The sequence below is a fragment of the Barbus barbus genome (assembly GCF_936440315.1).
Source record: "Barbus barbus genome assembly, chromosome: 32".
Classification (NCBI taxonomy): Eukaryota; Metazoa; Chordata; class Actinopteri; order Cypriniformes; family Cyprinidae; genus Barbus; species Barbus barbus.
The window spans coordinates 18628003-18645482 of NC_136760.1; the positions used below are offsets into that span (position 1 = coordinate 18628003).

Genomic DNA, 17480 nt, shown 5'->3' on the forward strand with positions numbered 1-17480 from the left:
AAAAGTCAGAACATTTATACAGAACATTATTCCAAATGTTATTTCTGGATGCTACTGGATGTAAAGTGTAACGGTTTTTCATATAATTGATTCGAATAACTGAATCTATATTCGAAGATTTAAATAAAAAAGTATTTCAGGAGTTATGTGGGTTTCATGTACCTGAAGGTTTATTTCAAAATAAAGGTTTACATTCACATTTATTCATCCATAAGTTGTTCTCTCAAACTGCCGAGGGTACTAAACCCAGTCAGTCTGTTCAAATTAGGAAATTAATATAGAAGCTCATTAAAATAAACTTTAGTATGGATTAGATGTTTTATTATTCATTTATTGTGATTATGTTTAATCCCATCACTTCTGTCTGCCCTCTGCTGTCATTAAATCTCTCTATAAAAAAGTAAAATAAAATAAATAAACCCTTTGAAAAGTGGAACTTAAATCTCTTAATCTCCAGTTTTAAGCTTTTACATATTTATGTAATATATTCATCTAAGATATAGTAATCTGAGGTTACTGTTTTTGTACTCTAATATTGTTTTAACCACAGCAAACAATATATTGGGTTCTCATGAAATAATTTCCTTGTGATTTAGGACTCAATCCTAATGTATTTGTTGTGAAAATGCCCAGCAAGAAAACACACACAGCAGAACAAACTTGTTTCCACAGTAAGGAAATTGCTTGATTATATTCATGTACAAACAAGGGATAAGGATAATTTCCCTTAAAACCAAGAAATGTAATCAAAACACTTTAATTAGTGAACAGGCCAACTCATACAAAAATAAAACAGTCATTTTCCTTGAACTGAAATCTGTTTATACCAAGATTTCAATAATTGAGAATTTGAGCTTTGGACAGAGGACTTTTGTGGACCACTTTTCAATGTTAGGCACAAAAAAATAACATTACTTTCCAAAGTGTTTAATGTCTCACTGAATTCTCAATGTCAATGATCAATGCCAGATCACCACTACAAATCAATCACAATCACATGCAGGAAGCTCTCAAATCAACACTGGACTTAAAAGGTCATTTAAAAACATAATTCTCCCACAAAAAAATTACTTTGTTGTTGTTGAATATTTATAATTGCACACTAAACAGAATAAATGAAAACATAAATTATTTTTGTAAAGGATTTGTGAACGTATACATTTACAGGAAAACAATGACTTGAATGTAATGTAATGAAAAAATGTACAAAATATTGAATTTTAAAACAATATTGAGGGAATTTTACTTATACGTTGGTCTACTGCTGGCAAACTAGAAATGGAGTTTGCATTGGGATACTGATCTGAAATTATCAGAAAAAAAAAAGAATTAACGAAAAAGAAACTTCAGTGCAAACATAAATGTGTGTTGGGAAAAGGTTATTTTAATCAAAGAGGGCTAAAAGCTTTGTAGGATTGGGCCGTTTAATATAACCACCCTACTTGGCAAACAGTACACTGTAAATACAAAACTGTAAAGACAGTATACTGCAAAAGTAAACGGCAAACAATACTCGATCGTACGAACTTAGAAAATTATTTTCTAGTGTGTGTGGTAATATGATTGGCAACTGTGCTTATTACAGAGCCTCTTCCTTACAGCCAAGTTCCTTTGAATCTCTCATCTACAACAATCATTTAGAATGCGCATCCATAAAATGAGGAAAAAAATGAAAAAGATATGCACTACTGCAAACAACCGATGAACCGCAGATAACCGAAACCCAAGAGTCTGTATCACAAAGTTGCTGTAATTAAAAAACTGTAAATGTAGAAGAGCTATACAGTTCTATATGACATTTTAGGATTTTATTGTAGTTGTACAACATTCCCTGATGGCCTGTTTTGGCCGTTGAGAGATACAGAAAAGAACAACAAAAAAATTCAGAGGATCAGAAAGATGAAATTGTCCATTTGAAAGAAAAGAAACATTAAAAACTCTCAACTGGGGAACAAGTAGATCTTGCTCAATGTTGTCCCTTTTTGCTGTGAGAAAAAAGTTCCACATGTTGGCCATACACACATACACACGGGCAAACTCACACGCATACAACCATTTCACACAGCAGCAGCCTCTGACGTTTATTCTGCAGGAGAGAAACATGAAGATACACTTCAAAATCAAACAGATAAATGAATTCCAGATAAACGTTTAACCATATTTCATAACAAACATGCTAAATATTTATGTGTGCATTTTATTTTTTAAAGTTCCCCACCTATGTTAACTTCTTAGCCTTGTTGTACAGTGAATCCACAACTTTGCTCATGTTCTGTATGGTTTCTAGAGCTGCCTCGTAAGTCTTGTCCACAGGGGGCTCTTCGAATATGATGAGCACTCCTTCACCTTGGTCAAGAATGCCTGCAACATTAGAACTCCATCAGGCAAATGAATTCAAGATATTTTGGGGATTTCATTAGATTTAGTTACATACTGTAGAGAAGCAGGAAATTCTCAGAGGACTTCAGTCATGAATAAATGTTATTATTTGTTTATAAATTCTTAAAGAGGACATTTAATGCTTTTTAATATTTCCCATTTCCTTTAATGTGTCATGTGCAAGGTCTGTTAAGTCACAAAGCTCATGGTCTCCCATGAAAGGGATTTATTCTATCTAACAGAGAACACTGCTTAAAAGACTGAAGTCTAAATATTACTTCCCACAAACGTCTACATCGCAAATTTGAAAAATTAGCATAATGCCCACTCAAAGGCCTGTACAAAGAAAGAAGGTAAGGCTTTACAAAATAAAAACTTAAGTCAAGCTACATTTTCAAAATCTGACTTGGGCTCAAAATTATATTGTAAAACCAATTCCATTAATAACGGTTTGTGTTTGAAACTGCTTTAGAAGCATCAGAAGCTGATTGTGGTAAGGGGCGTCATGCACGCTTGACATGCCAATCACAATGCATTGGGTCAGCTGTCCAATCAGGACACTCTGGGCTTTTCGGCATGGAGAAGCTTTGTACAAACCAGAACTCAATTAGAACATTTCAGAATGGGAATAGAGGTGCTGAAATATCATGTCGTATGTAAAAAAAAGCTAATTAATTCACGTTAACCTATTGTAGTATAACCAATAAACAAAATAGACCTTTTAAAATAACAAGCAACATATGGCCTCTTTAAAATGAGTGAATTAAATCAGTGCTGTGGTGTCATGATTATCAATGCCATGCGTAACAGTCAAAAAAAATTATTTGTTGTTGCTGGGGTTTTTTTAAATTTATATATATAAAATAACATTTTATAATTTGATTAAAAAAAAAAAAAAAGACAAACCATGAAACTTTTTGTCCAGGATCATTTGTGACAGTTTCCTCTCAACATCATCCTGTGCAAAACAAACAAAAACAAAATATCAGAAAGAGATGTATTTTAGTGAGCATGTATACATGGTAATATAGTCATTGTTCATTTCATAACTTATCAATGTGTTGCTATTTTGTGGTGGTACTAAAGGCTGCAATCCTGTGTCACCATGATTAAAGCTAATAACAGTTTTTAAAACATTAAAGCTCTAAACCATCCACTTGTCATGACATATTGACCATGTCTAAGCCTCTACTCTGTTTCAAGTGAGAAAACAGCCATTTATGAGCACATTTAATTTATATCGCACCTTCAAGCTAAGCTTTTAAAAACATGATTTATTTTGATAGTACTACAGCGTACCATCAGTGTATAATAGAGTTATTTGTTATTTGCTTTAGACATCTGAAGGAGCATTTGGACCTGGATACAGTGATGTATGACCTCTGGATCAAAGCTTATAAACAGAAGAAAACAGTTCGTACCTTTGGAAGTTTGATGAGGCCTGATATATGTGTTATCTTGAAAATAGAGGAAAAAAAGGGGGGGAAAGGGCATAAAAAAGTTGTACTTTGTTGTACTTTTTAAAAATGTACTTTGTACATTACACTTTAGGATGAAAACATTATGCACACACTACCTGTACTCTGGAAAAGGGCTCAATGACCCGAATGAGATTCTGTTCCAGCAAATTGTCATAAAGCTTGGCCAAATGTGTGTTGATGATGGGGTCGTCTCTCAGCTCTTTAGTGTACTCTGTCAGGGCCTTCATGTGTGAAAGAGCAAGCAGAAAGCGGAGCATGACATCAAAGACTTCAATGAAAAATGTATACAGACAAGTCAAAATCTCACCTTTTCAAAATCTGCTAATGATCTGTTCTTGCTGGCTTGTGCTATACATCTCAGTGCATCGGTCTGATGGAGAAAAAATTACAGGGCACAACTACAAATGAGCACTTGCTCAGAAAAAAAATGTCAAATGTGTAGCAGGTTGTTAAAAGCAAACATAAAAGCATGGCACACGAAGAACCGTGAAGTGCTGCTACAGAGCATTTGTTTGTAAGTGGTAATTTCATCTATAAAAAGACACTGGAATTTTAATGAGCTCACCTGTCGCCCTGCATATCGCAAAGCCAGTTTGCCACTGATCAAGGCCTGTACCTCCTCTGGCCTGGAAGAAAAGAAATCAACACTTTTATTCAACAATGATGCATTGTATTGATCAAAAGTGACAGAGACATTTATATTGTTACAAATTATTTGTATTTTCATATGTTCTTTTGAACTTTATATTCATCCATCAATACTGAAAAAATCGTATCTTTAATCAAATAAACAGCTTTAATGAGCATAAGAGTTGAAAGAGCATAATTCTTTCAACATTTTTGAAAAATCTTACCAACCCCAAACTTTTAAACAGCAGTACATAACCTGTGATTTGAATACATGCTACACTTTTTTTTGGACTTAAGCTAGAAGTCATTAAGCGTAGGTGATGATTTATGGAGATGCATTGCACTGAAGATATGAAAGTCCAAGTATTACTTAGTAAGGCGGTGTTAGATAGCAGAGTTTGGCATAACCAACAGAATGACTGTTGTATTATGGGGCCTAATGGTTAGAGAGTCGGACTTGTAATCCGAAGGTTGCGGGTTCGAGTCTCCGGCCGGCAGGAATTGTAGGTGGGGGGAGTGAATGTCCAGTGCTCTCTCCACCCTCAATACCACGACTGAGGTGCCCTTGAGCAAGGCACCGAACCCCCAACTGCTCCCCGGGCGCCGCAGCATAAAATGGCTGCCCACTGCTCTGGGTGTGTGTTCATGGTGTGTGTGTGTTCACTGCTGTGTGTGTGCACGATGGATGGGTTAAATGCAGAGCACGAATTCCGAGTATGGGTCACCATACTTGGCTGAATGTCACTTCACTTATCCTGTGGCCTCCCATACACAAACAGGGATAAACTGCTAGCGGTTATCTCACTTACAAGCTGAGCATGATCTTGCAGAGGAGCATGTATTTCAGTGCAGTGACTGCCCTGGGGCTGTTGATGGAGTCGTAGCCCTCAAAAGCCTCAAAGAAGTAAGAGTAGGCAGTTTTCCAATCTTTCTCCCCAGCTGCATGGATGATGCCTGGAGTGAAAGGGCAATACTGTCACATACCAATACGAAACATACTTCTGATCTCAAACACACTTACAGATTATTAAACTGATAAGTAAGACTTGCCTGACTGCATATCAAGAGCCGCCTGGAGCTTTGGGGGACAGTAAATGGCATTGGCGGTGGTCCTGGCTGAGGTGAGGGCAGCCCTGGCTTTGGGAATGTTGCTGAGAGCGTGGTAGGTTTTACTCTCCAGCAGCTGAACCTCCACCAGCAGAGCTTTATCATCCATCTTCTTCAGCTCCTGTAGCAATTGGGAACCTAAAGAGAAAGAACAGAGATTACAATCTTAAAGTTTCAAGCACATCAAAAGTACTACGGTGTACAATAAAAATATAATGGGATCCAAAGGAGTACACTAGTTGGGGATGCTTATATTTTGCAATTTTCTAATTAAAATGTCAGTTTATTGCAAATCATAACAATTTGAGCAAAAAAGTAAAATATGTATATATATTGACTGAATGAACATGAATTTCAGAATTTCTTAGTATTTGGCTCAGATGTTTGAATCCCACTACATGTACACATTTATTTTTCTACATTATTCTTACCCAGCTGAAGGGCTTCCTGATATCTCTTTGTGTCAAAGTAGAGTGAAACGAGTCGAGCCTGATGAAAAAATAGAGAAGGAATAATGATAAACTATATTGTTTTCTACTGCTAGTTCATTTAATTCAATAAATTAGTTAGAAATATTTTTAAATGTCACGATAACAGTATTATTATTCAATATCAAATAAATGTCCTTTTAAACTTTCTATTAATCAAAGAATGTTGAAAAAAGTCATGGTTTGCCACAAAAAAATAAGCATCACAACTGTTTTCAACATTGATGATAAGAAAGGTTTTTGAGCAACAAATCAGCATATTAGAATGATTTGTTCCATCACAGGAATAAACGACATTTATTACTATATATATTTAGTTATTTTAAGCTGAAATAGTATTTCACAAAATGTATTGTATTTTTTTTTTTTATCAGAAAATGCAGCCTTGGTAAGATGTAAAAGAGGGAAATAAAAAAATAAGTAATAATGATTAATTATTTTGCTGTCTACTACTAATAATTTTTATGTATTAATTAATTAAGAATATAAAAAACTATGGCTGTTTTTAAAACGGCATAATAAAAGTAGCAAGTCAAATTAACAAATTACAGATTTACTTAGTTTTATTATTAGACAAAGAAAAGCTGTGGCAATAACAATGTAACGGAGTAGCTCATTAAGTTCACATTATATAAGTTCACAATTTTAAGGTTTAGTATTAATTTTGATTAATTATTGGCAAATTTACATGACAGTCCAAAGCTGTTTATGCCAATTTTGTTTACCTCTAGGGCTTGTCTGAGGAAGGTTCTTTTCTCAGCTTTAGCCCATTCGATGCATTCCAGGCACAGCTCAACCTCCTGGCCCGTGGCAGCCTCCATGTCCAGAAATAGATCCAGGAGCGAGCGCACCAACCGTGCTGCCTTTGCCTTGCTTATGGAGATCAGGAAAGGCCTTACAAATTTCAGCAGGCCACCAAGCTCTAAAGTAACATGCAACAATAATGAAGTGTGACACAACAAAGTAAAACATTTCTATCACAGGAACAGCATCTCCCCAGAATGTTGATGCCAACCTGCAGCTTGTCCCGTCTTAGCCAGGAGAGTGCCCAACTCCAGGATGCTTTGCTCCTTGACACGAACCGCCTCTTCATCATCTTCCTGGACATCTCGTCTCACTGAAAAATCCAGACAAAGTTGAGTAGTAACTAAGGCCAACAACCTTTTATAAACTCTCCTATCAATATAAATTAATTGAACTGAATATTGTAAATATTTTATTTAATATATGCTGCCGCTGCCATTAAAATGATTAAATAGTAAATACAAAATTAGTAATATAATACAAAATTTGAAATGACAGATATAGCCTCTTTAAAGTGATAGAATAAAATACATCAAGCATGTAATCACTATTTGTATAACTGATGTAAATTTAAAACACATTTGTAAGTAGCACATCCAAGAAACAAGCAACCATTTATGTCTTAATCTCATGCGAGTGTAAACTATTTTAACTATATTTATCAAAATAGTTGTCTAATTGAGAGAGAGAGAGAAAAAAAAAAGCTAATTAGTGAATGCACCTTTAGATAAAGTGAGTAATTTCTGTTGACCCTTCTAATGACTTTCAACAGCTTTCCCTGAATACTCCCCCAATCAGCCATTGGTTGAACAACATAATCCCGCCCCCAAACTTCTGCCATTGGCTGAGCCTTTGTTGTCGTGTTTGGCTTGTCAGAGTGCTCAAAATAAAAGTAATGTTTTGACAACGTCAGTGTTTTTCGGGAAAATCAACCAACAAGTTGCTTGGTTACAGCTGTCTCTATGCATTTATCTGTATCGAATACTTTAAAATCTAAAAAAAGTATAAATTTCACCTTTAAGAATAACTTGCGTAATAATAACCAAGTACCTACGCCTAATTATCTCATTTAATCTAATTTGAAACCAACTGTCATTGTGTAACTCATAAAACAACGACGAAAACAAGAATCAGGTTGACATGAAAGAAACTTAACAGGTTTTGGAGACGACAAAAACAAATACAAGATGGCAAATAATCGGCGCAAGTTTTAATTAGTCAATAAACAACCGCTTTAACTCTACCAAACTATTATCTAATTAACAAGTTATCTAATAACTTCTAACAAGTTATCTAATCTAAAACTGCGCGTTATGCCCTAATTAGCAAGCCCATTCATTTAATAAAAAATAATTATGATTTCAGCAGCCAAACAGAGAAAGAACAAATCTCAGCTAATGTCACGACAGCAAAAACAGAAATGTCAAAGCTTGCTTTAAGGTTGGTAAGAAACACGTCAATCAAGTTAAGATTGTCAAAATACACTAATCTCAAAATAAAATGTCATAAATGGAGCTATAATTCATAAAAACTATATGTGATAAAATGCGCCTTGGCCTGGAAGGGTGGCTAATATTGCAGGCTAACTGTCCATTCACACTGGTGGTGTCTCAAAATGTAGTGAGCTGCCTAGATAGACAGTTTTTAGCGAACGTTCGATTCAAATGTTCAAGCAGCACAAGAAGCCGAAAAAACTCTCTTTGTTCTATTCTCGATTCGAACTTCCGAACGCGACAATAAGGTCCAAATATGGTGCCTATGGAGGCAGCTCACTGGGTTTTGAGACGCACGCACGCACACAGTACAGTGAGTCAGCACCGCAGCACCGGCTCATGGCTCCCCAGCCTTCCTAATAATGATGCATTAAAGTAGCCATGCACAGTGAAAAGTAAAGTTTTGCCAAAGGCTCAATAAACAGTTTTACCTATTGAATGTAAAATGTCAATAGAAGCGTTTCTGTCTGTGCTGATGAGAGACTGAGCTCTCTGAAACTCCACCACTGCCGCGGCTGCCATCTTCCCTATTCAAAAATCTCACTACCCACAAGCACTTGCGAGCCCAACCGGAAAAGCGTTCATACGTACGTGCGTGAGTGCGTGGGCAGTTTGGGTTTTGTAGTATTTTTGCTTTTACTTTTCTAATGCATGATTGAGTAGCTAAAACATGTATATCTCAAATATTGCATTATTATTCTATATTGTGTTATTATTAAGACTATTACTTAATTTTGTAGGCTACAATGCTGCTCAGAAAATTTCTACTGTTTTATTTTTTATTATTATTATTAATTGTTATTATTTAGTCTATTTATTTATTTTATTTGTCAGTAGGTGGCGACAGAGACCCGGATGCTGAAAACTCCTGTAAAATGTAGCCTAGTAGTGTATGGTTTTCCTTCTAAGCCATTGACCATCCTGTCTTTTGTTGTTTACGGCTGAAATCCACTGCTTGTGCTGAATGAAAACACATAGGCTACCCTGCTAACAAGGAACGTTTACAAGTCATTTGGTTAACGTTCTGGCAAAGTTATGAACAAACATTCTTCCAGTAACGTTCACTGGTTCATTCAAAGTTACCTGGGTTTTTTTACAGGCTACATGTATAAAGACATTATAAAACACTTTTGAAATAACTTTTTGTTCGTCTGTGGTTTCGAGAAGTAATGTTGCACAATATTTTTGTAAAATAATAAAATGGAACATTCCCATGTTGTCTTTAACAGTCATATAAAATAAATAAATAAATAATCTTTGAACGTTCAGAGAACATTCCAAACTAACATTTTCATAAATGCTAATGTTAAATGGGTAAGCCTATCAATTTCATATAGCCTAAAGAATTACGTTTTTTAAGTTCTTTAAACACGTTCTTTATAAAAACGTGCTATTCCTACAGTGACGTTTCTACATGGTGAAACAAAAACATAAAATAGTGATCAAATCCAGAAAGAAATGCCAAATAATCTGCCCATACTATCAACAAACCTGGGCATGTAATATTTCAAGTCTCAGTCCTTAGCAACAATGTATGAGACGGAGACCGATATGCTTAAATAGCTAGTAGTTAAATAGTTATGTAAATAATAATAATAATAATTCATTGCATTTATATAGCGCTTTTCTAAGCACTCAAAACGCTCTACATTGTGAGGGGTGGTGTCTGTCGCCCTATATACTTATATAAATAATAAATAAGTATATGGGGGAGTGCGGGGCACAAAATAACACTTTTTGACTTTCTCAAATTGTGTATCCACTTCGTGTTCAGAGTATAATTTTTTATCCACAGTAATTTCACACTTGTCTAATACAAATATGTTGATTTGTTTCATAGATACAGTTATACGTTTTTCTTTATTTATCCTCAAAAATTGGAAGTGCAATGTGACAACATGCCCCGTAGGTGGGGTACATTGTAACATGACCATATGACAGCCTAAAATGTTATCTGATCTTATGAAAAAAATATACAAGACAAACTAAAATATTTTGTCAATAAAATAAAATGATTATTTATTTTAAATAAAATAATGGCGATTTTAAATAATTAAAAGTAATCTGATTTTTGAGTTTGACATATTGCAACCATGCCTGGGACGGCCCATATAACCGAGCCAAAGTGCTTTCCATGTCTTGAAATAATAATTTCTGAACATTAAACAATGATTGTCAGTCTTTATTCACCTGTTTCTCATTAAAATGTATTAAAGTAAATAGTGTGAATTACATCGCTAATGTTTCAGAATAGCGCAGCAGGGCAGATTGTAACGCAGTGTTACAGCTTACCCCATCTGCGCAACTTTCATTTAAAACCAGTTAGTGTCTTCTGCTAGCTATAGAGGCATTAAAAAACGATCTAAACTGATAAATAACAGATTGGAGATTAAAACAATAGCAGATTTGTCTAATTTTAAATTAGTAATAAAAACTGAGATGAAAAATTTACTTAAATGATCAGCGATATCTTCAAAAGACTTTGAATTTTGGCACTTTTTTTCTCTATATAATGTTGATATGGTAATTAGTAAATACTGTAAATTTGGTTATGCATGTGTGGAAATTATTTTTTTTTTAAACGTGTGTTACAACTAACCCCGCGTTATTTGTGCCCCTCCTCCCTAGATTATATTTACATGTTACATTAAATTATGTTTATTTACCTGGAGGATGATATCAAATATTTCAGACAAATGTAGGCCCTACCTATAATTATAAATACATAGTAGCTGTCTCTTTATTCTGTTCATTTTTAATTAGCCTATTTTGAACTTTAACTAACCTAAATGACCCCCAAATCGCGAAGGCGGGGCAGTGGAGCAACATCCCAAATTAAGGACACAGCACAGAGAGGCGCTCGAGCACAGGTTTTCTGACAGCAGTGCGCAGTGCGCGAGCGCGGCTATGACAGCACAACATCAACCTAAATCCCGTATCTGCTGGTGTGGACCAATAGCACAGCTTCACACAGTTCTCAGCATCACCAACCAAAGGAGACATCCAGCATCCCCAGACCACTGGAGCGCCTACAGAGACCTCCGACAAGGCGTGGAGATTGTTTTGTTTGATTAAAGCATACTATTCCATTGGAATTTAGGCTTCCTGACAATCTTAATATTCAATATTTTTCTTGGGGTGGCTGATTTTGCATCTCCTTGATGCGCAGTTTATCAAGGATAAACCCAGACAGCCATTACTGCGGCTCTTGTTTTGCCAAAGCATCGTGGAGGGGAGCAGATTCCTGTAAGTGAGCTGTTTTTCATCATAGCTTTTGTTTTCATAGATGTTATATTTGCTTGATTGTTGGTCGTATTTTAAATATATTACAGTATTAATATGGGAATTGGAAGCTGGCTTGGTTAACATTTACTTTGTTGATTTATTTGTCTTTCTATATTCAAATTTTTTGACGGGATGATGAAAATGAGTGTCAGTAGTCTCTCGTGCTCATGTAAACATCGCAGGGAGGATCACACATTTTCAGAACCTTGGACAGGGGCCGATATATTTGAGCAACGCACAAATAACCTACATTATAGTAGCAAAACAGATGGTTTTTGTTTGTTTTGTGTGTGTTTTTTTTATTAAATCATCTACAAACATGCATTGAATTAGAATGAGGAATGAGAATATTAAATACAAATGTACGGTGATACAATGGAGTCAGTATTTACAAGAGGGCAGTAAACAGTGGAATCTGCAATCATGGCGGTGTCTTTATTTATGTCCATTGGCGGGTTTGAGTTTGCTGTAATTTCTTTATAAACGTGGGGTGTAAATGATGATATTGTAAGAGTGACAGATCTACCCAAGAAATCAATTGCTTATATTGTAGAAAAACGTGCAGTTTAAAAAGAATGATTGATTATTATTGTGAGTGCGTGTCAAGGAATAAAGAATGTATGCCTCTTACTTCAATCTACGACGCAATACCTTTATAAGACCTGTTTTCGACATAAAAAACAAACAAACAAAAAACAGTGCTATTGTCAAATTTAAAAATTCACATGAGTAGAACATATCGACAATATGGACATTTTTGACGTAAGATAATTATTTTACACCTGAGAAAACCCATTGTCAAATCATCTAGCATTAATAATTTAAGATTATTTTAATGAAAACAAAAGGCCAAATTGCCAGGCAAGCATGCATATACTACAGGTATAACCCTTTATTTGTGTTGATAAAAAAACAGATAAATTGACTAAAATCTAACATAACAAAGACAAGAGACAAACAGATCAATGTCATAGAGGTAAAATTTACTAGTATTATATTATAATGCATCTTTTATTCTGAAGATATTTTGCACAATTATAGTGCATACACTGTACATTCTGCAGTATAAAAAAGTCATGCTAATGTGATGCTAATTAAAATACACACTTATATCATTGCTATATTAAAAGGACTGTATTAAAATGTGCCAGGAAAGCACCAATTTGATAAAAAAGTATATGTATTTATACATACTTTTTTTGTTTTACAGGCTTTGCAGTGACACAGCTCTCATCTATCCCGTTATCATTTTTCTTTAAATAGAGCACCAACCTAAATTTGGATGTCTAACACAGATTGAACTAGTCTCAAGAAGCAGTGGGGCTCCAGTTTGGCACCTTCTTTAGCTGACCCCTAACCTTGAGATTCTGATAACCCGCTCCCAGCATCATGGGAACCGTGCTATCGCTTTCACCCAGCTACCGGAAGGCCGCCCTGTTTGAGGATGGCCCGGCCACCGTGGGCCACTACACGGCAGTTCAGAACAGCAAGAACGCCAAAGACAAGAACCTAAAGCGGCACCCACTCATCAACGTTCTGCCGTGGAAACGAATAGTAGCCGTCTCAGCCAAGAAAAAGGGGTCTAAGAAGGTGCAGCCTAATGCCGGCTACCAGAACAATGTTTCTCACCTCAACAATGAGAACCTCAAGAAGTCACAGTCTTGTGCAAATCTCTCCTCCTTTACACAGGACCAGTCGAGTCCATCAAACCAAGGCTCCAAAAACTCCAACAACACAGCTTCCTCGGTCAAGAAGGCGCCTCTTTCCAACTCCAACGTTGTTCCCGGGACACCCAAGAGGGTGATCGTACAAGCCTCCACCAGTGAGTTGCTACGCTGTTTGGGAGAGTTCCTCTGCCGGAGGTGCTACCGACTCAAGCACCTTTCTCCCACCGACCCAGTGCTGTGGCTCCGTAGCGTGGATCGTTCTCTGCTGCTCCAGGGCTGGCAGGATCAGGGCTTCATCACTCCGGCCAACGTGGTTTTCGTCTACATGCTCTGCCGTGACGTGGTCTCCTCCGAAGTGGCTACGGAGCACGAGCTGCAAGCCGTACTGCTGACCTGCCTCTACCTGTCTTACTCTTACATGGGCAATGAAATCTCATACCCTCTCAAGCCATTCCTGGTGGAGACCTCCAAGGAGACATTCTGGGACCGCTGCCTGTCCATCATCAACTTGATGAGCGCCAAGATGCTGCAGATCAACTCAGATCCTCACTATTTCACCCAGGTCTTTGCAGACCTCAAAAACGAGAGCCAGAAGGAGGAGGAGAGGAGTCGTCTGCTCATCGGCCTGGACCGGTGAGAGGGCTCTGGAGATGTCTTTGGTGGCACTCTCGTCTGGCATTTTTTTTAAGGGATAGTTCACCCAAAAAGGAAAATTCTGAGAAATCTATTCACCCTGATGTTGTTCCAAACCTGTATGCCCTTTGCAACACAGAAGATGATGTCTAAAATGTGAGTGTTTCTTAGTCCAGAAACAGTGGGGTCCAACAGGGTTGTTTTGGACCCCATTGACTCTCATTGTAGGCTCTTAAAAATAAAGGTTCCAAGAGCAGATTTCCACAGCGATACTATAGAAGAACCATTTTTAGTTCTTTCACTTCTTAAGGAACCATTTTTTTGTGTGTGTAAAGAACATTTTAAACATCTAAATAACTCTTTTACACTATAAATAACTTTTTGGAGAATGGAAAGGTTTCATGATTGTTTAAGGTTCTTCATGAAAGAATAGCTACCAATAAAGAACCTTTATTTTTAAAAGTGAAAACAGTATCTTCTTTTGTCTCTTCTTCTTTTAGAGGGCAAGTAAATAACAACATTTTCATTTTTGGCTGAACTATCCATTTATGTAGCTCCTACATGGGTGGAATAAATAATGAGATATCTTTCAGAGTATTATTCCCATTCATAAATTTTATAGGAAGCAATGGGTGATGCTAATGTTGTTCAAAAGGAGCAGCGAGTCTTTCATTACCTTTAGCAATGGCAATTTTGGACCTGAATATGAATAAATGCCAGACTTGAGTGGACCAAGTGAATATTTAAAAGCACTGACAGAAAAGACTTCAAAAGACACAACGAGACAAAAAGAACACAACTTTGAATGTGGACAGGAATCCAGCTGTTGTCAAGCTGACTTCTGGACACTTTGCACCAAGATCCTTGCCACCGCTGTCAATAGAAATGGACACTGATTCATAATCAACAGACACTTGTTCTCCTGTGTCCATGAAACCGGACACTCGCTGAATGCTAAACACCTTGCTGTTGCAAATTCTGTTACATTGCAAAAAGGGAAGAGGGGCGTCTGAGCGTCAGGTTGAGCGTGTTTATGTTCACAAGCCACACACAAAGAATAAAGGGAACTGACTTTGAGGCCAGCATTGCACAGTGGCTGTTGATATACATGGTGAAAGGAGAGGTTGTCAGCACATTTGTAAGAAAGACCTACTTTATTTTCATCCATGATACAGAGTTAAACAGATCTCTCCTGTGGTGTACGTCATTTTTTTAAAAAACAGCTGTATTCATCTGAATGCACACTCAAGCCGGATGATGTACTTTGAGTTTTTTTTAAGCCGACTGCATATGTGTTTAGGGAATGAAATATGACAAAAAAAACAAAAAAAAAACAAGTTAAAATAGTTTTTCTTGCTATGCCTGCTTCAATGAGCCATTGTTTTGTCATTTTGTTTTGCACTCAGACTACTTTCAACAGGGGGCTCTGTACAGAAAAGCCTGTAAATGTATCAAAAACAGTGCCATACCTTTGATGAAAATCATGTAGGTCTAAAAACATACCAAAGGCCAGCAAACTTTGGAACAGTAGGATTGTCATTAATAAGTATCTATCGAAATCGTAATTTATTGTTATTTATTAATTATTGTCACACATTTCTCTTTTGAATTTAGAGATTTTAGTAACGCGTTGTTAAAAAAAAAAACAGTCCAGCATTTAGATCGATGGCTACATTTTGGTGGGAATGAAGATTACGGTTAATGCACATTTGCATTCGAATGAATTATTCAAGGCGATAACGTCTCTAAGAGCTTAGTTTAAGACCATTTTCAGATCTGAGAAACACCAAGGTAATTCATCATAGTGACAGACGATCGGTTTCATTCAAAATGAAATACCTGAAACCAATTTCTCTGTGAAGTACTGTTGGGATGTTCTACATATCAGCACTGCAAAAGCAATCATGAGTGATTAACCCATGACAGCACAGACGATAACAAGCTCCAGGCATTAAACTGGATGAGATGTGGTCTATTTCTGGAGATGAGCAGCGATTTCTATCACATTTACATAGAGGAATGGTTTTCATGTACCAGACAATATTACAAACTTGCATTTGCAGCCACATTGATCAAACTGGGAAAATGTGTGTTATATGATCTATTTGCCCGCTTGAAAACATCTCAACAGTGCTAAATTGTGCATGCTTTCTTTCAGTAGTTATGTATCTCTTTCTTTGTAGTCAAAAAAAAAAAAAAAAAGAAAAGAAAAAAGATTGTGACAGTCATATAAGCAAACATTATTATGTCTCTGTTAATTCATGCAAAAGCCTGTTCTTCTCATGATATGAAAGTGGGATGGATGGATTCTGTGAGACTGCTTGCCCTGCTGCATTGCTTTAAGTGACTAAAGGTCGAGGAAGCCAATAATTTGCTCAAAAACGTGCCAGGGGAGGTTTGGATACGGGACTTGCACTTTTCTGTGAGCGATTCGTCTGAGGAGACCGCAGGGGTTTGAGGTTGTGGGGGCTGAAGTAGGTGAGCCCTTCTTCACCGCTTGCCTGCTATTATTTGCCCCCAACCCACAACAATGTGCCATTTTTTCACTTGCATCACAGAGTAGTCCTTTGAAACAAAGAGAAACACTTAAAAAACAATAAGTAAAAGATTAAACTCCTGTCAAACTCTCTCTGTATCTGTTGCGTAATTCTTTGTAGAACTGAGCTAGAACAGTGTTACAAAAAAGGATTGCATGAGTGTGCGTGCGCGAACGAGTGTATTTGTATAGAAGAATGTGATGTGTGTATGTTGATTTTCTAGGATCAGAGCATGGCCGTGCTTATTAGAGGGTAGGACTCTATAGCATCAGGCTAGAGTTTGACAGGCGGGTGGGAGGGAGGGGTTACGGATCTGTTACTGTTTTGTTCTTTTAAAAAAGACAAAAATCTGTTGCTGTAACTTTTTGCATTTTGTTTCTGCTTATTTTTTATTTATTTTTGTACTGTGATGACAAATAAACTGATGCACTGATCATTACAGATAGACCACGGTGTGGTTGTTTCAGCTGACATCACCTAAAGAACACTATAATTCTCAGCTGGACTGTCCATATTGTACCTAGTCACATTTGGGTGCAGGGCTGTTACATAAGCAAATTAGCAACATGAAAGCCGGCAGTTTACCAATATCTATTTTTCCAATTATGTGGTCTCACATTATCACAGACCGGTTTGTTTAGGATAATGGTAGCTTGTTAAACAATAACATTTTCCTATTATAACTTATACCACTGAAACTAATAGATGATTTACATTAAAAACATTCTATTTTAAAATGTTTACACGCTTAAGAGCAGAGTGTCAATTGTTCCAAACTACACTATTGAGAACAAATTTAGGGCAAGTGGCAAGACCAGAAATCTCTAATTATGTGGGTGGATCTTTATGAAATAGGGTGGACTTTTAATTGGTGTCTCTATCAAATTATATAACAATTATCTAAAATCTTTTATCAAGTTATACATAATTATATGTGGGATTTTGAATGAATTAACACTGAACACCTTAATTTGAA

The 17480-nt window shown here is 36.4% G+C and overlaps 2 protein-coding genes across 3 annotated transcripts; one reads left to right on the forward strand and one right to left on the reverse strand.

Moving 5' to 3' along the window:
• Positions 1-149: 149 nt before the first annotated feature.
• LOC306852539 (26S proteasome non-ATPase regulatory subunit 11B) lies at positions 150-8933 on the reverse strand. 2 transcript variants are annotated; one of them, XM_079389445.1, is made up of 14 exons: positions 8814-8933; positions 7101-7202; positions 6811-7007; positions 6029-6086; positions 5541-5735; positions 5300-5444; positions 4426-4486; positions 4168-4230; positions 3956-4081; positions 3801-3836; positions 3286-3337; positions 2219-2361; positions 2043-2086; positions 667-1303 (listed from the first exon to the last, which is right to left on the reverse strand). In XM_079389445.1, the coding sequence occupies exons 1-12, from the start codon at positions 8902-8904 to the stop codon at positions 2219-2221; spliced, it is 1269 nt and encodes a 422-aa protein (XP_079245571.1). In that variant the 5' UTR covers positions 8905-8933; the 3' UTR covers positions 667-1303; positions 2043-2086. The 2 variants fall into 2 exon arrangements, with proteins under 2 accessions (XP_079245570.1, XP_079245571.1); XM_079389444.1 differs by having other exon boundaries at positions 150-2086.
• A 2412-nt stretch (positions 8934-11345) lies between these two features.
• LOC306852778 (cyclin-dependent kinase 5 activator 1-like) lies at positions 11346-16152 on the forward strand. Its single transcript, XM_079389853.1, has 2 exons — positions 11346-11628; positions 12878-16152. The coding sequence occupies exon 2, from the start codon at positions 13057-13059 to the stop codon at positions 13969-13971; it is 915 nt and encodes a 304-aa protein (XP_079245979.1). The 5' UTR covers positions 11346-11628; positions 12878-13056; the 3' UTR covers positions 13972-16152.
• Positions 16153-17480: the final 1328 nt, after the last annotated feature.

Excerpts from the sequence above, each read along its gene's own strand:
- LOC306852539 (XM_079389444.1), bottom strand. The coding sequence starts at position 8,904 with ATGGCAGCCGCGGCAGTGGTGGAGTTTCAGAGAGCTCAGTCTCTCATC. Across the intron at positions 4,231-4,425 it reads TGCGATATGCAGGGCGACAG|ACCGATGCACTGAGATGTAT; the intron begins GTGAGCTCATTA and ends TTTCTCCATCAG. Across the intron at positions 4,082-4,167 it reads CATTAGCAGATTTTGAAAAG|GCCCTGACAGAGTACACTAA; the intron begins GTGAGATTTTGA and ends TCACACATGAAG.
- LOC306852778 (XM_079389853.1), top strand. The coding sequence starts at position 13,057 with ATGGGAACCGTGCTATCGCTTTCACCCAGCTACCGGAAGGCCGCCCTG.